Source organism: Ceratotherium simum, chromosome 6, assembly GCF_057802395.1.
Source record: "Ceratotherium simum simum isolate JZ-2026a chromosome 6, ASM5780239v1, whole genome shotgun sequence".
NCBI classification, from domain to species: domain Eukaryota; kingdom Metazoa; phylum Chordata; class Mammalia; order Perissodactyla; family Rhinocerotidae; genus Ceratotherium; species Ceratotherium simum.
In genome coordinates this window covers 59934842-59956496 of record NC_141905.1, presented here as the reverse complement: position 1 = coordinate 59956496, position 21655 = coordinate 59934842, and the positions used below count along the sequence as shown (strand labels likewise).

The window sequence follows — 21655 nt, the reverse complement described above, 5'->3', positions numbered from 1 at the left end:
GAATACGAGTAGCACATTACATGTTTTTAGGTAATCTGGTTAAAGCTCAAGCGGGCCATTCCCAACTTTGTCTTCAGGAAGTTCATGCTTTTTCAGCATCTGGACTTTCAGACTTCCCAGCGACTGGGAGTTATTCCTCACAGACCTCCTGGCTGTTGCTAGGTTTGAGATTGGTGGTTTATCTATCATAACTCTCACAAAGACCCATAGACACATCTGTAGGCATTAATTTTCATGTTGTTTCTGACCTATTCCATATTTTACAATTGCTTATTCACAAAACCCCTGTAATTCTGTATTCCTTGTAGTGTTTACCTAGTCAATTTCTGTCTTCTTTGGCTTTGGAGCATCATTTTATTAATGATAGCAGTATCACATTTTCCTATCTCCCTTTTTTCCATGGGCTGTATGTTAAGTGCTATGTAAATGCAAAGATGAGTTTCACTAAAAATTTAGAGAACTGAAGAAGTTTCAGTACTTAATTGCTAAACCTTAGATAAATTTAGCCAAGGGTTGTAGAGCAGAGCCAGTTCTGGAAACCGTTTCTAAAATAATAGATCTCAGGTTCTATTTGCTGTCCCCTAAAGTAATGCTTCTCAGACTTTAGATCTGAATTTTAATCACTTGGGGAACTTGTTAAAAATGTAGACTCTAATTTTGTAGGTCTGGAGTGGAGCCTGAAATTCTGCATTTCTAACCAGCTCCCAGGTTATGCTGATGCTGTTGGATCTGTGGAGCAGAAGTATGATCTGACCAGATATGCAATGAACTATGAAAACACATTTTGCCTTTCATTTACACTTTTTATGGTAATTAATCATATGAAATATCTTAACAGCTGGCAAATTATTTATATTAAATATAAATATCAAAGATAAATGAGAGGAAGATCTATTTACAGTTTTTAGCTTCATTGAAGATGGATTAGGAAGCATATATAAATTAGTATTAGAGGTTTAGTTTAGCCATTAAATTTTTTTCTGACATTGCTAGGCATTTTATTTTTACATGTACCCACACAAATTATTACAACAACCCTGTAAATTAGATTACTGTTCCTATTTTACATATAAAGAAATTGAGATTCAGGAAAGTTAACTTTCCTTAAGGCTTCTTAGTAAATAGTAAAGATGGGGTGAACTTAAGTCTGACCTCAAAGTTCATTCACTTGGCACTGCAATAAGCTGCCTTTCTAAGATTGTTTTCCTGGGAAATGGGCTTTATATAAATGTTAAACATGTCTTAAGGAACCTTCTAAGGGAGTTTATATGTTTATATATCTGGGAAAATTTAGATAGTTTAGCTTTGTGAGTCTTTACTGTACAGAGTTCTGTGACACTTATAGTGGTGATGGAAGGGATGTGTACAGTGTATGTGTTTGTGTGTGTGTGTGCACATGTGCTTTCCTTAAATAAAATGCAATCTTGTAAGGAGGTATTTCCTCCTCTCTAAAACCAGAGGCCTGAAATAAATGATCTCTAAGATTCCTTCAAGCCCAAATATCCTATGATATATGTGATATTTTTGTTTTTGAAAATGGATTGTGAGAGAGATGGGGGATTTAAAACATTTCCACCAGCAGATGGCACTCCAACATTTCTATAGCAGGCAACCCTTAGCTATTCCCCCAAAGTAGAAACTAGGCAAAATTGGAGACAGATAAAAAAGAAAAAAACAAAACAAAAACCCAACTCATTAAATTATGAAATATTTCAGTCATCATTGTGATGAAAAATTATGTGTATCAAATAATATATACAAATTAGTGTTAAGTCATAATCCCTTACAGTGCTCCACAGTACTTTTCACCAAATTCTAAACTATAGCACTCTTCGAATGGGTTTGTATTTGTATTTGTTAACCTGTTCATTTTTCCAGCTAGACTGTGAGGTTTCCAAGGACAAGAATATTCTTTGGATCCCAAGGTGGGGGAGCAGACACACTACCTAGCCCATGGTCAGTACTTAGTAAATATCTCTCCCTTTCATTCCCCAGAAAATTGGTTAAGTTTTGCCTTGTATGCAGGAGAATATTTTTGAACATTGGTCCATGTAAAGCCTTTTGTTTTATTTTTTCGCCTTTCAACAATTACTTTATAGGCATCAACTTTGATGAGTTTGATGTATGTCCTTTGATATTTTTGTATCCTTATAAAATACACTGTTTCATATATGTTTAATTTGCACTAATGTTATTAGGCTACAGATCTCATTCTGTTTTTTTTTTGTTTCTCACATCTCGTATTTAAAGCCCATCCAAGTTGTCATATGTACATTTAGTTCATTGCTTCTAACTGCTGCACTCTTTATTTCACCTGTCCATTTCTCTTGTGATGGACATCTAGGTGCCTCCATTTCCTTAGTATTAAAATCAATGCTTTATAGACTATCTTCATTTGAGTCCTTTTACGAGCCTTTTGTGAGTTTCTTGGGAGTTTGTGTCCATAGTGGGATTGCTGGGTCTTAGGGAATACACATACATGATTTCAATAAATGTTGCCAGATCACTTTCCAGAATGGCCCAACCAATTTACACTCCCATCAGCATGCAAGAAGGTATCCATCTCTCCACATCCACAATTAGTGTTATCCAGTATTCAAATTTTGCCAGTCAGATGGTGTAAAGTGAAAACATTTCTTGAATAAAAGAATAATCAGTTGAGAATCCATTAAAGCTAATAGGATGTATAGTATTTTCCCCCTTTGAGGGTAGTTCCTCACTATCTGAACTTCCATTGTCTAAACTTAGGAACAGAATAGATTACAATAATTTTTTTTGAGATATCCGTTAGTATTTGAACTCTTGCTCCTCATAACCTGAAACCTAGGAATCAAATAGATTCAGAACATGGTATCCCTTGTCATCTAAATTTGCTCTCTGAAACTGGTAAGAGAATTGTATAGCAAGGGATCCAGAATATGTCCAGGCCCCACTCCAAATCAGTTATCAGAATATCTGGGGGTGGGCCTGGGCATGATCATGTTTAAAAAGCTCCTCAGGGGGCCGGCCTTGTGGTGTAATGGTTAAATACGCGCGCTCCACTTCGGCGGCCCAGGGTTCACAGGTTTGGATCCCAGGTGCGGCCCTATGCACTGCTTATCAAGCTATGCTGTGGCAGGCATCCCACATATAAAGTAGAGGAAGATGGGGATGGATGTTAGCCCAGAGCCAATCTTCCTCAGCAAAAAAGAGGAGGCTTGGCAAAGGATGTTAGCTCAGGGCTAGTCTTCCTCGCTCCCCCCCGCCCCAAAAAAAGCTCCTCAGGTGATTTTAACGTGCAGCCAGGGTTGAGAATCGCTAACCTAGACTCCCAAATTATTTTCATGTCTTCCTGAAAGGTAAAAACACTTTTAAGTATTTAAACACAGGAAATACTATTTTATTATGATGGACAGGCTTCAGAAAATCAAAAGAGAAATTTAAAATCTAAGTGTCTGATGGAAATGAAGCAAACGTCCTTAAAGTTACAGCACATAAATGTCTCTAGGTAACCAAAAAGACTAGAAGAATTGGAAAATTTTGGTAAGAGTTAAGGCTGGTAAGATTTAGCATAACTGGCACTGAACTAAGGAAGAAATTGGATCTGCTTATGTGGGGACAAAAGTACTCCAAAGAATTAGGGATCTAGATGTTAATTCAGGTGGAGGTAAAATATTCAGTTGAGTAAATATATACCAGTAGAGTCTATCAGCTGATTTTGATTATTGAAGAGTGGCTTGAACCTGTGGTATGCTTTCTATTGTCAATATTTGTTTAACTGTCATTATTATGAACTAAGCACATTAGGGTATTTAAAAAGGTCAAAGTGTGCTGTTAGCCTAGGGAACGAAAGAAAATACAGTCACAGCTAGTTATTTTTTGGGGGTCAACAAACACAATTGTGTTCCAGGCAAATGTTTTCTTACAGGTCCTATTTCTAAATGTCAAGATTAAAGTAGGATATATATTGAGATAAATATATATGATTTAGATATTTCACTTTCTTAGAAATCATCTTTAGCATTAATTAATGCTTAGAATTGTCTGACTAGGAAAGTGGTATGTATAAACAACTTATACAAACATATGTAGTTAATGAAGCTATAGAACATGTGAAAGGCAATCTGAATTTTTCTCCTGGGACATTATATCTGAAAGTTCTCAGGTATTTTTCAATAACAAACATACCAAAATCATAGTCTAGTTATCAGTCAGTAGAGCTGGCTTTAGTCTCAGGTTCTTCAAGAAACAGCATTTTGAACTTTTTGACTCTTGATTTCCTTACCTGAATTATGAGGATAAAGTTTGTCCTATCTATGCTATGAGCATAAAATGGGATAGTATATATGTAGTTATTATTATACTATTTCAAGACCTTAGATTTCAGGTGTATAATTTCTTCCTACCTTATATATGCAAGTTACATTTATTTCCACAATGAAACCCAACCAATGAAAATGATAGTAGAGTAGCAACTATGTGCCAGGAACTAAAGACATTACCACTATTAATTCTCACAACACATGTGGAGGGAAGCATACTTATGCCTATTTTATAGATGGGGCAGTTGGGGCTCAGCAAGAATAAATGACTTGTTGGTCACATGAGCAGACAGTAAATTGTGAACTGGGTTTTAATCAAAGTCTATTGCACTTCAAAGCCCGTACAATTTCCAGTATGAAATGATGATTTTCAGGACTTTCCTGAATGTACAAAAGGCAAAATGGGCCAGGCTGATAAAATCACTCTTCAGTGGGTGTGACTAATAAGACGTGAATAATTTTAATCTCTTTTTCATTACTTGGTTTTCTACCTTTAGCAGTTCCTCAAATAACTGTCATCCCTACTCCCAAACATGCTAAGGGATTTCAAAATGAACTCATTAGAGTCAACTACATTTATTATGATTATGATCTTCCCCACATAAATCTGTTGCTTGATGGCAACAATGAGAACAAAAACCATCCAGCTAGAGTTTTCTTATATAATGAGATTGAACAATCATAGAGTTATAAATTCCTTTCCTCTTTAACTTTCCATATGGAGAAAGTGTTGCCATCTCTTGCTTCTCCAAGCAGGACAGAGACACAGTCTTTGATGATAAAACAACATACCTCGTTATTCCCCAGCATTGTCCTCTGCCCACTCCTGACTCCCCTCTCCTAGTGGAAAATTGAAGGAGGCATGTAAAACCTACTTAACTTTTCTTCCTTTTTCAGATGCTAATCACAGGCAGAAGAGCCTGCGTGGTAAAAATATGTGGTATGTACTTGTTTTATTTTTGCATTTATTGACATCATATTAGATAGAGTTGACCTTTTTTTCACGTTTATCACTAAGTTATTTATGTATAACTTAATTCTTGCCCAAGTCATCAATTAAGGGGATGTATATGTGGCAAATGTGGGAGAGAGGGAATAAGAATAAACAAGAAACAAACAGCACAGTTGTATAATATTTTATAATTTATACAGCAATTTCTCTATACATAACTTTATTAGATTCTTACTCTATTCTAGGATATTATATTAATTTTACAGAGTAGGCTGCTGAGGCTTAGAACAGTTAAAAAATTTACCCAAGTTTTCAAAGCTAGGATCTGGCAAAATCAGATCTTAAACTCAGGTCTTCCAACTCCCAGTCCAATGTTTTTTCCACTTTATATTGACAAGTTGTTAGAGGGTATGCAGTAATTTAGCCACTTACAGTAGAGTCTTGTGGTTAAGAACACAGATATAGCTTTAGAATCAGGTGGCCCTGGGTTTCAATCCTGTGCTGCCACTTATTAGCTGTGTACCATGAGAAAGTTGCTTAACATCTCTGAGTCTCAGTTTTCTCATAGGTAGATTAGATATAATAATGAATTATATCTACCTCTCAGAGTTATTTGAAAAGATTAATAAGAGAACAGAGATAGCCCTGAGTACCATCCTGGACCATAAGATCTTGATAGATAGAAGTCATCATGGGCAAGTATATAGGTAGCGATGAGACAGTGGACTGGCTGCTATAGTTTCATGCTTCCCAGTCCCAGTTATGTTGGAAAGAATTTTTTTCTCACTATTAGATATCTTTGTATAGTTTTCTTAGAAGGGGAAAATGGGCATAGAAATAACTATGGCTTTGAATGCTTAATAGAAGGAGAGGGAGGTGGCATATAAAGTCAATGAGTTTGTGACAGGCTAAAGATGAGAAAAAAGCATAGGAAGAGTGGAAAGAAATTACTGTAGTCAGGATGACTATATTAAAAAGCATGCACATGTTGCAGCAACACTGTATGCTACAAAGTAAAATTTGGCCATAAACACAGGATACATCAGTAGTCCCAGTCACCAGTCCTAATACCCATTTTGGTCACTGGCATATTTCCACTGGTCTGAGATGAAATGATAAAAATAATATAGTGATTTTTCATGAAGCTAAATTTATTCAGTTTAAACATTTGCTCTTTATTTTGACATATCTTTTCAGCTTTTTTTGGCTGTTAAAATGTTCTTTTCTTTTGGGAAGTAATAGTGATAAGTAGTTGATAGATTTTTTTAAGGTCCTTACTAGACAAAATAAAAGGTTGGCAAATATATGTCAGCTCTTCCCCACTACGTAATATTTATTTTGAAATCCCAAAGTCTAGAAATCACTGAAGCAGATAATCTTCAAGATTTCTTACAGGTCTGGGAACCTAGACTCCTAGATAACAAAGGAATTTATCTATAAGGACCATTCAGTAACACCAGGCAGAGCATTTCCAAGGAGTCTTCAATGCATCTAGTTCCCAATAATTCATATTTTATACAGAGGCCCAGTTCTTGTCCCTTAGGAAATTACAATCTAAGATGGAACAGAGATGCAGATGGTTGTTACCCAGCACTCAGAAGACAGGAGAGAAACATCAGTCTAAAATACAGATTAATAATGAGCTACTTACAGCCTATAATTTACCATTAGATGAGAGGCAAGACAAAAACCATGATATGGGAGAGGGGGGTGTGCCATTTGGAAAGAGTAGCCCTGTGAAGATCTATACCCAAACTAGGCCAAAGGACCAGACAATCAGGTCATCGGGGAGTCAACCAGGGCTATCTGGAACTCCTTAAATGTTATTAAATTGCCTTCTTTGCCCCATGTCCTGAGGCTGGCCATGACTATAGAATTTCAATGGCTAGAGAGATGGTTTTCATCAGGGCATAAGAAAAATGCACTTTGTTTTGTTGGTTTTGATTTTTATACCACATACAGGTCTTTATAAAAGCATTAAATATTGGTTAAAGTAACTAGGCCACCAAACAATTACAGAATAGTTGGGTCAGTAAGCAAATAGATAAAATTTATAATTAAGCAGATTCACATTATACTTAGGTTCATCTTTAGTTACAAGAGTAGATACTTTTGAAAGGTACATTAATTTTGGACATCTAGTGGATAGACGATTTCTATATTTAAGTGGTCTTCCACTGGTCCTGATTAATGTGGCTTCTAAAAGTACATTCACTTTTAAGCCAGGGGGTGTTTAGGCCCTTGGAACATCTGGCTCCTTGTTAAAAACATATAATTGGTTTTAATTCTGGATATAGAAATAAACTAATGGCTTCTGAATTTGCAAGAAAGTATTTCCTGAAGGAGATGATCAGGAAAATACTAATAACTGGAAAAACAAATTACTGAACAGAAACCTAAAACCAAGTTTACTGTGACAAATAAAGGTATTTTTTCACATTCTTCTTGAGAGCAATATATGATTTTAGTGCATTGAGCATGATTTGATTTAACATTAATTTATTTCACAGACATTTATTGTGCCTACTAAGTGCTTGGGTCTAGAGATATAAAGATAAATAAAAATCTTTGCTCACCAGACTATCACCATCTCTAGGAGGTGCTCAGTGCACATTTTAAAATTACAATTTTTACTAGAACTTCTACCATACCACACACCCACACACAGAAACACGTCTATGTTCTAAAGGATCTAGGAGTGTTAGAAATTTTCAGGAACTGAAGGAAGCAGATCTTAGGGCTGGAGCCCACATCTAAGACTCCAGTATGTAACATCTTGGTTTTTAAAATCATCTTTAAATGATATGCCTTGGATTTTCTTTCTCCTTTGGCCTCATTTTATGCAGTCCTACTTCTAGAAGGTCTTCATGGCACTTCCCAGTCTAACCCAACTTAACCTCTGGATTTCTTGATCGCTTAGTTTGGTAAAAGCTCCTCAGGGAACCTCAGTTGAAGGTCGTCTACTCCAGTCCTTCCCAGATTCCTTCATCCTATCTTGGGGGAGGAGGTTAGGGGAGACAGGTTGCCATTTCAATGTTTGTCCGGCAGCTCTGAGACTGCCCTTTGCACCTCCACCCTTCGGGAAAACCTTTGCTCTGCATTTTCGAGTTTTGCCTGTTTGATATCAGGAGGCCCTGGGACGCTCATGTGTACCCTCACTGCATAAAGTAGTTCTCATCTGCCAAGTGGAAGACCCGTTTTGTTCCACAAAGCAGCTGAAAGTGGGGCCCAACGGTGTGACTGCAGCACACTCTACCTGGCCTTTTCCCAGCGCTTTAGTTTGGGACCCGGGCTCGATCTGAGAGATGCTGTGGTTCAGGGCTCCATGAGCTGGGGCGGGTGGTGCACCGCGCGGCTCCCGGCTGTTCTCGCGCATCCAGGAGCTATGTGCGGGCGAACTCTGGCTGTGACCCCAGGCCGAGTTTGAAAACGTAGCTGTGTCTGTCTGTACCTCTCCGGCACCATAAGGGCGTCCGTCCCCGCAGGAGGGGCAAGCCCAGGGTCGACCTCGAGGAGGGGCTGGAGGAGCGGCTCTGCTTGTTCCCTAGAGTGGTCAAGCAGTGGCTCAAAGGCGTGCAGCGCCGCCCAGACTCTCCAAATACAGACAAGGTTGCTTTGGTTTGGCCTAAGTCAGCAAATATTGGAGCCCCCAAGACACTTTCACCTCGGATGCAAAGCAGAACGGAGCCACGCCTAGTCTGGGATCTTTTGCCCTCACGGGAAGATAAGCCCTTTGACCTGGTCACTCCATGTATTCCTTCTGGCTACCTTTTGCCCTGTCGAAGTCAGAGGATGCGTCTGTGTGGTTGCCCAGCGCATCGCAGAGGTCCAGACTTGTGTGCATGGAGTCTCGCTCTGCGCTCTATGCTGTGGCAAGAATCACAGTCGCCGCCGCAGGACCCTTCTGCAACTTAATCACCCTTGCTTTTGCTGCTTCAACCCAAAAGGAAGGCCCGGAGCGGACGATATGCCTGACGCTGTCAGGACAAACAGGCGCGCGGCCGGTGCGGACTCTTTACCCCAGCGCGCCCGCGGCGGGCGTGGGGCTGTAGTGTGAGGGTCGGAGCTAGAACCGCCCATCCCGGAGCCTCGCAGCGTGGAAAGTAAAACAAGACCCCAACGCCGTACCCCAAACGTTACAACAGTACTGTTTCGATCCCTTCCTCCGCTTTCTGACCCTAGAGGGTTAAATCAGGAGGGTACAACACCACCCCTTCCTCCTACATCCCGCCTCTCCCCACACCCCCTTACCTTTAAAAAGTTAAAAAATGTCTGCAGTCGAAATCTCTTAAAGGGGCGGTCCTGGTGAACGAGTACTCTTGGCACGAGTCGCTGAGAAGGCTGGCTAGGGGCGTGAGTTCGCTCCACCAGCACCAAAACACTGAAGAAGAAGAAAAAAAAAAAAAAAAAAAAAGAGTGAGAGAAGGGGGGAAAAAGGAAGGGAAAAAAAGGGGGGAAAAAGGCAGACAGACACACACTTTAGATAAGGACAATTAGTCACCAGCGAGACCCTGTAGGAAGAGGTTTAAATCAGAGGGATTTAATGAGGGTGCTCTGTGCCTTCCCTGAAGCCATGCCCTCCAGCAACTCCCGCCCCCCCGCGTGCCTAGCCCCGGTGGCTCTCTTCTTGGCTCTGTTGCTCCATCTCTCCCTTTCCTCCCAAGCTGGAGACAGGAGACCCTTGCCTGTAGACAGAGCTTCAGGTTTGAAGGAAAAGACTCTGATTCTACTTGATGTGAGCACCAAGAACCCAGTCAGGACAGTCAATGAGAACTTCCTCTCTCTGCAGCTGGATCCGTCCATCATTCATGATGGCTGGCTCGATTTCTTAAGGTAAGGCAGGGGCTTCGATGGATCATTTTTTTTTTTTAAGTAACAACCCCCACCCCTTCCAACCCCCCATTCCAAAGGGGGAAGAAGAAGAAAATAAGCCAAGCGGATCTCTCAGAGAAGAAAGGAGGTTTTCCTCCTCCTGGAATATTTGCTGTGAGGCTGTAACTGGTGATTGAGAAAAGCAATGTTTTCTATTAAGATGCACATGTTTGCAATGCAGAAGGCATTTCAGAAACTTATCAGTTATGACTGAAAAAATGTTGTGCTTACATATATCCACAATTAGCCTCCCTGTCTCCTTCTGATAAAGAAGCAAGAAGTTCAGGGAAGTTGCAAAAGCGAAGAGATGATCTTGAGCAACAAAGACCCGAGAGGAATGGGTGTGTGTGTGTGTGTGTGAGAGAGAGTGCGTGTCTGTGAGTGTTTAAGCCGGGATCGCACGAAAGTGGAATTTTCCACGGAAAGATCGCTTCGTCTGTTCTCTCCCACTTCCAGACGGAAAACGAATTTAAGCAGGAGGCTTGAACGGTGGGCAAGTTGGATCGGATTTTTAAAATTTTATTTTATATCCTCCGCTGTTGTCTCCAGACTTCAGGACTTTGTAAGACGCTTTTTATAGATCAAATGGCCCCCAGTCCCTCCTCCTTAAATCTCCTGCGGTAACTGCATAGTTTAGTTTTTCTTTAAAGAAAAAAAAAAAAAAATCCTCGCTCCGGTCACAGCATATATAAGGAGAACGGAAAGGGTCCTAGAAATACTCCGGGGATGTTTCGGAGGTCTGAACCTAGCACCGGCGGATTAGCAAACCTGGAGGTTTATGATCACCGACTCCCTCTCAACTCTAGGGCTTGGAATCTAACTGGACTCACTCTCCTTGAGTTGTTACTGTTCAGCAGTTAGGCAACCACGATCCCTTCCCATTAGGGACAGAGTTGCAGTGTAAAAAAAGAAATAAATAAATCTTCTGCAATATCGAATCCAAGTGTTGAATTTTTAAAAACTCCCTTCAAGTTGGAGCCTCAGCGGCGGTCTCCCTCGAAGAGCCCTGAGCGCTCTCAGTCCCACTTCTCTGCCCAGAGGCCGAGTCCGCTGCGCGTCTTTCGTGAGTATTTTTCACTCCTTGCGAAATTCGAGTTTTGCTTCTCGCGTGCGCCGGCCGCTCAGTCTCCGGGTCTCCTCGGCTCGGCGGGGTCAGCGGACGCGGCAGGTAGCGACAGGCGCCACGTGGAGCGCTCCTTCCACGTGGAGCGCTCCTTCCACGTGGAGCGAGCGTTGCCGGAGGACTGAGTGGCGGCGGCTGCTGCTGCTGCTGCTGCCGAGGCCATTTCTGTTCGAGCCCATGCCTCCGCTGGGAGGGCGGGAACAGCTCCGCGCGGCCCAGCTTCCTCCTCGGAAGCTCTGCAGAGCGCGTCTCTGAGCTCGTCCGAGTGTGGAGGGTGACAGGAGTTTTCCGAAATATTTGCCCCACTTGCGTTGCCCTTCTCCAGCTATGCGGACTTCTTCAGGTCCCCCCCCCCCCTTTTTTTTAACTATCCCGTTCGCGCTAAATGCTTGCCGCAGAAAAGATTCTGGAAGGGAGCTTTTCGGGGAAGAAGCCGTGGCGGGGCGCATTTGCATTGGCTGTGCAGGCTTCCGGATGGACAGTTGTTGGAAATGTGGTTTCCGCGGAGCTGGACTCTTGCAAACGTCTCCTCTGCCCGCCGCGAGCCCACGCGACGCCGGACTACGCCTGCCCTGGAACGCGGAGTCCTGGAGTCCTTGGCCAAACCCTTCCGGCCACCAGACTTCTCGGGGCGGCCACGACTCTTGTCAGAAACTCTCCGAAAGTGGAGTCTCCGGTTTTTTTTCTCTCTGTTTCCGCCTCATTTATGATACTCTCTAGTTTCTTCATTTGGATTTGGATTTTCAGAAGCTGAACCAGTAAAGCGTTAAAAATAACCTTCAGATCCGGAACTCAGCTGATCTGTGATGCTGCTTCTCTATCCCTTCCCGAAGTTGCAGCGTTCGGCTTTTTAAGAACCTGTTTATGGAAATCCTGACCCTAAATAGATGTAAATGCTGCTGTTCTGGTGCTTCTCGAGTCTCCTCCGACGCGTAGGGTCCACTTTTCAGCAAACTTTACGTTCCCCAGCGCTTCCAAACGGCCCCAAGTGGGAAGTAAAAAAGATGGAGCCCAACTCGGGGTATGGAGAGAAGGATGTTACCTTTCCTGAGATCAGGCTGAATTATTTCAGGGGCCAGAGAGACATTGTTTTACTGTGCAAGGCGGGGGTGGGGAGTGTTCTCAGAGAGGCAAGGATTTGCCCCGGCAGTCTCTCTTGCCCAGGGATTTGGGAGATGGATGCGGTTGTTATAAGGCAGTGGAAAAGGAAAATTAACTTTGGCATTAAAAAAAAGTCAGAATCAACTTGAGCTCAAGTGCCTGGTCTGAGAGAAAGAAGGCAGGTTTCACCTTCTCCACTGAGGTTGCGGTGTCCCTGGGGCGAGGAGGCAGATCCCGGCCTTCAGCCTAGAAGTTTGGCAAAAGTCTGAGGCCCCAGGTCCGTGCGCTGCGCGTCTCTGCCAGGAGCGCTTTCCCGGCAGTGGCAGAAGCCGGCCAACTGCGCCGTAGCCTCGTGTTCTCAGCAGAAGTGTCCTCCTCACCCCATACGCACACTCTGTTAATAAACACAATCTAACCCTTTGAAAAGAAGTACCTTTGGCGAGCAGCGTCTGGGCTTCTGAGGGAGGGGGCCGCGGCCGGCTGGGCGCAGAAGGCGTAGCCCCCGCAAGCCAGGCGGCTGAGGGCAGGGCGGGCTGGGGCGCCGGGCGCACGCGAGACGCCGCGGAGCGGCCAGAGGCCCGCGCGGGCGTTGGGCTGGGGCGGACACAGAGCCCCCTAGCCTCGGCAAGGTGCTCGCAGAGAGTGGGAAGAGGGCCTTGCTCGGTGCCTCGCCCCCTCTCTCCTTCCCCCCCGGATCCTTTCCTCTCTCTTTCTCTACCCCTGCAGCTCCAAGCGTCTGGTGACTCTGGCCCGGGGACTTGCGCCCGCCTTTCTGCGCTTCGGGGGCAAAAGGACCGATTTTCTGCAGTTTCAGAACCTGAGGAACCCAGCGAAAAGCCGCGGGGGTCCCGGCCCGGATTACTATCTGAAAAACTATGAGGATGGTGAGAAACTTGCTTCCCATTCTTGCGGGGTGGGGGAAGTTTGGGGAAAAGCTGGTAGCTGCGGGCAAGGAGACACAGGAGAGTGGGACTCCTGACGTGATTACGCAAAGGGGGCTCGCCGGGTTGTCCTTGTCCCTGCTGCGGGCCTTTCGCTGGGCAGCCGAGTCTCCCAGGCCGCGAACTGGTAACGAAAACTTCTGGCAGGCTAGTCCTGTGGGGGAGAAGATGCAGTGGGTTTCTTGAGAAAATTCAGCCAGGTTCATAGGCTACTAAAGGGTCAGGGTCACAATTCATTCCTAAAATTCTAGAAAAAAGTGCCTTTTTGTTTTTCTTAGTTCTTGCTTTCCTGAGTTGAGGATGTGGAAGGATTCAGCCTTTTTGAAACTCTCTCGCAAGTTTTCTGGAATAATCCCTTTTAGATTGGTCTCTTGTTGGGGAAGGTTTGAAAATCTCCGCAGTGAGTTCTCCTTCAGATTGCCCAATCTCAGAGTAAAATTTTTTCTGTTTTAAAATAGGCTTATTATAAATGCCAGCCTTCTGTCTTGCCAAGATCAGATGAGTTAAGTGTTGGAAGGACTTTGAAAACTCCAAATCCCATTCCAGTGTGAGAGGCCAATCTTTTTAGTTTTGAACAGTGTCATTTTAACTAGAAAAAAAATGAAAATGGTATTTTAAAATATTTGTTTAGTGGGTTTGATGTTACTATCTATGAACTATGTGGGTAGAGGGACATACTTTGTTTCAAATATGCAAAATGGGACTTGATAGGTCCTCAGCCACTGAGGCTGTTTAGATTGGGTAGAAGAGGCGTTAGTGTCCATTCTTGGAGGACTATCTCTGCCTTGCTGTCCCTTTTCATAAGTGAGCTACAGTTTTATTTTTAAAGGACTCAGGGACAGGTTCTTAGAGCTCCCTGGATTTTCTTACATCTTGTCCTTATAAATCTGCAAAACAAGGAAATGCCGTTGTATTTTCTGGGGCTTTCACTGAATGGGAATTCTGGAGAGGTATTGGGATCTATTTCAAGGGTATCTGAGAAACATGTTTTTAAAGTGCCAGAATGGAGAAAGAGAGCAAGGCTGAGGCTTCTTGAGTTTGAAGCATGAATAGGAGTTACCCTTTTATAACATTTGCCAAAGTATGTAGGTGTTTAAGGCTACGTCTTTTCAAAGGTAAATGCCATTGCCCTAAAAACGTACATTGCAAGTAGATTTTGCTGTCACTCAGCATAAAATGCTGAAAGGTAAAAGATAATCCTGAACAGCAGCTCTGATGGTAATTTGACCCAGGGCCTTATGGCTCCCAGGGTCACTGTCAGCTTTGTGATCAGACACAAGAAGGGAGAATATTAATGGTTTTCGTGATGAAACAGCTCTTCTTCGAATCTATTTGAACTACTTCCTCTTTAGTTTGTGGAAAAACTTGTAAGAGCCCCAGCAACCACTGGGGGAAAAAGGACCATTATAACTTTTTGGAATTGGCTTTTTTCTTCCAAACTTATACCTAGGATTATATTACTGATTCATTGAGAACATGAGAGCTACTTAAAATGAAGGATACAATTAGTTTCCCTTTGTAAAAGGAGAAAGTGGGCATCATGGGGAGAAAGGAAATTGGCAAAAGGCCGTGCCCCGTAAAACTTCATAGAATTAAAAACAATCAGAAATGGAAAAGATCTAAGAGGCTATCTTCAATCCTTCCACCACTTCAGGGGTCAGTGCAGGATCATTCCATATGGAATCCTTTTCTTATTTTGTCCAACCTGGTATTAAATATCTCTAGGAATGTAATTTTCACCACTCCTGTGGGAGAGAGTTCTCTGTGCCATAGATTTTTGCCAGCAAATTTATCCTGAATTTTCCCTTTATAAATATTCTCCAAATATTTGTGATTATTCTTCTTTGCATTTTTTAGACATCTACCTTCAAAATAATTTCTATCTTTGGTGTGAGTGTCAGCTTCAAAAAAATGTTTCTTCATAGCTGTTTTTTATCTAGACTACCTGGATTTAATTCTTTTAAAACTTTCTTTAAAGTCAGTCCTTCCAGACACTAATCTGTTTTATTGCTCCTAGCTGAACTCCTTTTGATTTATGTCTCCCTGGTAATAAGATGCTCTGAACTATATCAGTATTTGAGGCCTTAGCAGAGTTAAAGAGAGTAGGAATGCCCTATTTCTGCCCTTTGATGCTCGCATATCCTTAAATCACCCACATTGTCTTTGTTGTTGCATTGCAGAATTCAAGGCAAAAATGTTTCTGGTATAGTCTTAGCAGTTTTGCAAAGTTATGCTTCAGTTGTCACTTTTCATCCAGTGATAATTGTCATCATCATGAGCATCTTAAAATAATTAGGTCTTCTTAGTAAATGGACCTGTAATAGGCACCTGTAATAAGCACCTTATTAAAAAAAAAAAAAAAAAAGATCTGTTGGTTTAAACATACTACAGAATAACAACATACATTTTGAGTAATAAGATACACCTACTGGCACATTATGAAACTGAATGATATAGTGAAGAGAATAGGGAATTTGAGCTTAGAAAGCCTGCATTGCAGCCTGGCTCTATCACTTATGAATGTGTGGCCCTGGGCATGCTGCTTCTGTATAACATATGGATGATGATAATACCTGCTGTGCATTTCTTCTGTGAGGGTTCTAAGAGATAATGTGTGTAAAATATTTTGTCAGTTGCACAGCACTGTATGAAGGCTAAGGATTCTTACTTTCATTAAAGGCAATTTTGGAAAATTTATAACATATATTTAATATTTCAAAATGGGACTAAGGAGTGAATAAGATTCAGTGAGACAGGACTTTATACAGAAAAAAGAAGATAGATTTAGGGAATTGTTTGAGAAGATTAAGAGAATGTAAGGAGAATTGCCTTTAAGGAATGGAGGTGGAGAACATGGGGTGGCTTTCTTTTATGTATGTGGTAATGAGAGAAGAGACTAATCTTTAGTTTTGTAATATACTAACGTTAAAATGAACTCATAGTTCCAGCTTGGGTAAAATATGCTTTTCCGGTTAATTCATTCGTATTGCTATCTTGATGTGATTTTCTGTTATTGTTGCTTTCTCCTGAATTAATAGTTCAATTAAGAAGTCATGTGGTTTCTATTTTCCAAATACTTTTTTTTATTGAGGTATAATTGACTATTTTCCAAATACTTTTTAAGCACTTTAGTGCAACTGCGTTTTCTCTAACTTTCTAAAGCCACTGTTATATATCGCTTTGGAGGTTCTCTGGTTACTCCTTTAATACAGTTACCTGTTCTACTCTATGCTTAGGCAACTTGAATTTCATAGAAACATGGTGATGATGGAGGAAGTAAAAATAGGATTGTTCTTCATGCCTTGGAATCTTACCCTTTGCCTAACTTCCTCTCTGTTCTATCTAATGTTATGCTTTTCATGCTCCCAACAAAGAAATCTCAGGTTAATCTTTAGTTCTTAAGTCTATTTTGCTCCAGTTACCCCTCTTTGTTATATATCAGTGTGCTTTTTTTTGTTTGCCTGTCTTTTTACTGCCATAACCATATCTTTAATCAAGATGTACACCGTTTATTATGTGCATAAAAAGCCAGCTTGATATTTCTAAAATATCGTAATTCATCATGTCACTCTTTTGCTCTAAAACCTTGATGATTTTTGGATTGCATGCAGAAAATGTTCAAACTCCTGAACATGGCATTCGAAGCCTTTCCCTTCTCAGTCTCAGCTTTCCTTTTGTACCCAATGTTGCCATATACCTTTTATTACAGCCCTACTTGATTTTCACTGTCTCTTTAAAGCACCTTCATTATCTCAACCCCATACCTTTGTTCAGCCAGTGTATCTCTGCTTTGAATGCCTTTCTCTTGGCTCTGTGCAAATCTTACCCTCAACTCCACCCAGTTCTTGAAGGACTGTAAATGCCCCTTATTTTCACAAAGCCTTTCTTGAACAGGTCATTCCATAGCGATCTCTTCTTTCTCTGGACTGTTTTAGCTTTTACTCTCTAAGCTGTTCTTTTGGCCACTTCGGCCTTGTTTTGCTCTTTAACTTTTCACTTATATATTTGTTTGTTTTACCTTTCCAACTAGAATGCAAATTCTTTATAGGAAGGGACTATATCTAATTATTGTATATCCCCAATGTCTAGCATTATGTATGACACATAGTAGAGCTTCAGCAAATATTTGTGGGTACACAGTAGGTTAAGCACCCTCTTAAAGGCACTGGGAAAATGGAGACGCCCAATGAAGAGACGAGTGAACGCATACATGAAGATTCTATTCATTTTTCACCTTCAGTGCATATTCCCTTGAAGTCCCTTCTTAATGCTTATTGTAATGACATTTTTCATTATTTTAACCATGGACTCTTTATCTTTGGTAGTCTAAGTTGTCTTGGTTTCATGCTATGCATTAAAGCAACTTTACCACCTGCTTTAAAGCCTTGCAGTGGACCCACACTATTTTTTTATCGTTCTGTTTCTTCTTTCCTTTACTTTTGCTTTCCCTTGTTAGCCTTATGTAGTTTCTATGCCTAATTTTCCAATTTCTGATTTTAATAGTGCCTTTTGACAAGTTTCAAATTTTTTTTTTATTTCCATCTCCTGAAGATTTTCTCTTCAGAGAGCTTCTGAAATCCTAAATGATGAATGTGAGTACACTTCGTAAGCTCTAAGGCACTATACAACTATTATTATTGTTTCCCTTTCTGGAGGACGTTTTCCCAGTTTTAGTAAAGGTGAGGTAGTTAATTCTTTTCTTTGTATTCCCATTTCATCAGTCAAGACATATGACGTAAGAACAGCACAACTGCCAAAATACAGATTTGCCTTGAACTTATTCACCTTTCACGATCTCGTTTTATTTCACATAAATGTTTCTTGAAATTCAATTACATTTAACAAGTATTTATTGGTTACCTTCTCTGTGTTTAGTTTGATGCTAGACAAAGAATGGCAGAATATAAAATAAATAAAAGATACTATCCCAAATCACCATTAGAATACAAGAGTAATATTTGCTATAGGCAAGATCCACTAATCAGAGTTAATGTTAGTAGGAGAAACTTGAAGGTAAAATAGGATATTTGCATAGCTTCAAAGACATTCCCCCACAATATTTATTAATTAATTATTGTGGTGGTTTTAGCATATGTCCACAAATTCTTTGATACTTCTCCCTCTACGAGGTGAAGCTTGACTCCCCTCTCCTTGAGTGTGGGCTGGATTTAATGACTTGCTTCTTTTTTTTTTTTTAAGATTTTTATTTATTTATTTTTCCCCCCCAAAGCCCCAGTAGATAGTTGTATATCATAGCTGCACATCCTTCTAGTTGCTGTATGTGGGACGCGGCCTCAGCATGGCCGGAGAAGCGGTGCCTCAGTGCACGCCTGGGATCCGAACCTGGGCCACCAGCAGCGGAGCGCACACACTTAACCGCTAAGCCACGGAGCTGGCCCTAATGACTTGCTTCTAAAGAAAAGAGTCTAGAAAGGGGAAAATAGTAACTTTATAGTGGAGAAACTGACAGATATCATTTTAACAAAGTCATCAGATAAATCGCGTTGATATCATGTATTCCCTGATATGATGTGATGAGAAGGGCACTTCATCTTTGTAATATTCTTCTTCCAAATCCGTAACTCTCTATAAACCTGAGAAAACACTGGTGAACCCCAAATTGAAGGACATTCTACGAAATACCTGACCTGTACTGTTCAAAAGACACTGTCCCTGCTGTCACGAACTAATAGCTTAGTTGGTGAGATAACATTTATACTGATAAAACTGAAGAGTAACGCAAAGACAATAAAGAATGAAGTGCTAAATGGAACATAATGGTGTGCCAGGGTGTAACAGGAAAAGTAGAGATTGAATGCTGGCTGAATTTAGATGGGAGTTAGGTTGGGCCTTGTGAAAGATGGGTAGACTTTGGAGAGGTGGAGAAGAAGAAGAGAATACATTTAACTCAAGGGAAAGAGCATGAGGCAAAGCCTGAGTATATGTTTGGGCAGTAAGGAGACCACCCTGGCTGCATAGAAGGTACATGTTAGAAATTATCTTAGTTTATGTTGCTAGAACCATGTCAAATTCTTCTTTATAAAAACCTATTTGCACATTTTTTTGTTAATTCAGAAATGTTTATATCTAAAAAAAATCAAAAATAAAGTACATATTATAAATTATTCTACGAAAGTTTATATTGGTAGAACTATGTCTAAATTGGGTTTTAAGAAGTCCTAATGTATTTTTGTTAGCTCCAAAATATGTAATTAAAAAAGAAGAAAGTACATGCGTGAGAGAAAATGTTGGTTGGGTAAATCTAGATCAGATTATGAAAATCTTGAATTTTAGGCTCAGTAAAATGGAATTGGCCCTATAGGAAAATAGAGGCCGTTATAAGTTCTTTTACTCCATTGGAGAAGGGAAGGATGTGTTTTCGACATGGACAATGATCCTTGCCCTCTCCCATTCTCCTTTTCCAAATCACTGCACACATTCATGTACTTGAGCTAAAGTGTGTTATAACTTGCTTAGTGAAGTTTGAGTTATGAAGCATGTTTGAAAGACAGATAGTTTAAAATTGAACTGTTAATTTGATTCTTATAGGGTATATAAAATAAAGGTTTTAGAATTTGCTTGATAATTTTTATGTTATCATTCCTTCTTTTATAGAGTAAAAACAGGCAAGTATTTTATAATACTCATTGACTCATGAATTTACTCATTGAGCAGATGTCTAATATCAGGCCCCTGTTTGACAGTGAGGCTGGGAAGATGAATGAGGGCCAGGTACTATTGTCAAATTACATACTACTGACCTCTTGTCACTTCAATAGCATCAGCCAAAAGCAGTTTCTAGAGATTTTTAGGCCCAAGAAAAGCTTCCATTCTAACTTCATCATTGGCATTTCATGATTTGTCTGCTAGCAACTTTAGAAGGATTTGATACACTTTAATATTGTATTAAAGGATGTCAGAAATCACCTGAAGTTTTATATATGTTATTCTACCTTTTGGAAACAAAATGGATGCATTTTCTGTAATGTTTGAAATTTGGTACCCAGGTCCTGAGTGCTAGCTGCAGCTCACTATACCTGGGTACTCTTGTGAATTTGAATGTGGTATCTCACAGAGACATAGTCATCATGTCATTTAGTCACAGTTTAGTCGTTGTGGCCACCTCTGTAGTGCTAGAAGTGGTAGAGATCAGGAAACTCTGGTCTATTGCTTGTAGAGATGGTTTAATTAATTTTAGTGAGTCAGAAAATCCAGTAAATAAACCTTTCAGTTGCAACTACATTTGTATAGTTTATCACCTGGTCACTGGGGCCAAAGGTAATCCACAAACAGTTGTGTGTCCCTGTACAACACAAATTGTGCTACTGTTGCCAATACCAAATATCATTATTTCTCTTGCCAAAAAATTTGTTTAAATTCTCTCATTCTCCCAAGCCCTCCTGGTGGGATGGGTACCTCATGGAAGAAAAAAAGTTTCCTTCAAGATTCTCTGAGTCTGTTCAGTCTGCCAGTCGCATGGTCTGGGCTCCTGGAGTCAGGATCCTCTTCTGAGAATCCTTTGTCAAAATGAATTAGGTGTTAAGAGTCTTAATTTTGGTTTTCTTGGTGCATTAATCAAGTTTTCCACTGTCTCAGGCTATGAGGCGATGGATTGGAATTCTGAGCAGAGTGTGTGTGAGTGTGTGTGTGTGTGTGTGTATGTGTGTGTGAGAGAGACAGAGACAGAGACAGAGAGAGGCAGAGACAGGAGAATGAATGAATATTTGAGCATGGAGAATTTGGTCAGTTTTATTTCTTGCACTCATCCATGGATGGTGATGTAGCACATTTCTAGACTAGTGGCTGGTGCTGTTGAAGGTATATATACCTTGTTGAACTCCTTTGTCCTTTGGTTTCATGATCTGATTGAGTTGGGTTCAGTTCAATTTTCTTCACTTTAGTATGGTGAAAAACAGTGTAATTTTGCTTAATTCAATAAACATATTTTGGTTATAGTTATATGCCAAGCTTAGTGCTAGGTATTGGGGCTACGAAGAGGAATAAAACATGAACTGTACTTTCAACGTGCTCTAGTCATACATATCCAATAGAATTTCACAGTGGTCTCCAGTATCATCTCTCTACTTTAGTCAGACTAATCTTCACCCAGTCCCTCTCCTTTACTCACACTATACCCTCCACCTTGAACACTCATCTTCCCTCTTGAATTCAACATTTTACTTGTCCTTCAAAGCTCTGCCCAAGTCCCCTCTCTCATTAAGTCTTCTGCTAAGCCAATTCACGTTAATCCCCCCTCATTCTCTGAATTTTTCTGAAATTCCTCTCTGAATACTCAATCTAATTTAGTCCAAGTGCCCCAGAATTTATGTTTGATTGACTTAAGCAAACATCGTTTTTGTCTCTA

At 40.7% G+C, this 21655-nt stretch overlaps 1 protein-coding gene across 2 annotated transcripts in view; it reads left to right on the top strand.

Annotated features, from left to right (window-relative positions):
• HPSE2 (heparanase 2 (inactive)) overlaps positions 1-21655 on the top strand; it is a 710163-nt gene that overhangs the window by 42465 nt on the left and 646043 nt on the right. Inside the window, exons 2-3 of one of the 2 annotated variants that reach the window (XM_087432419.1) lie at positions 5199-5241; positions 13076-13233. In XM_087432419.1, the coding sequence (XP_087288545.1) occupies positions 5237-5241; positions 13076-13233 (163 nt within the window). In that variant the 5' untranslated portion in view covers positions 5199-5236. Of the gene's footprint in view, positions 1-5198; positions 5242-9719; positions 10087-13075; positions 13234-21655 lie in introns of those variants that run through there. The other variant, XM_087432420.1, reaches the window with a different exon arrangement.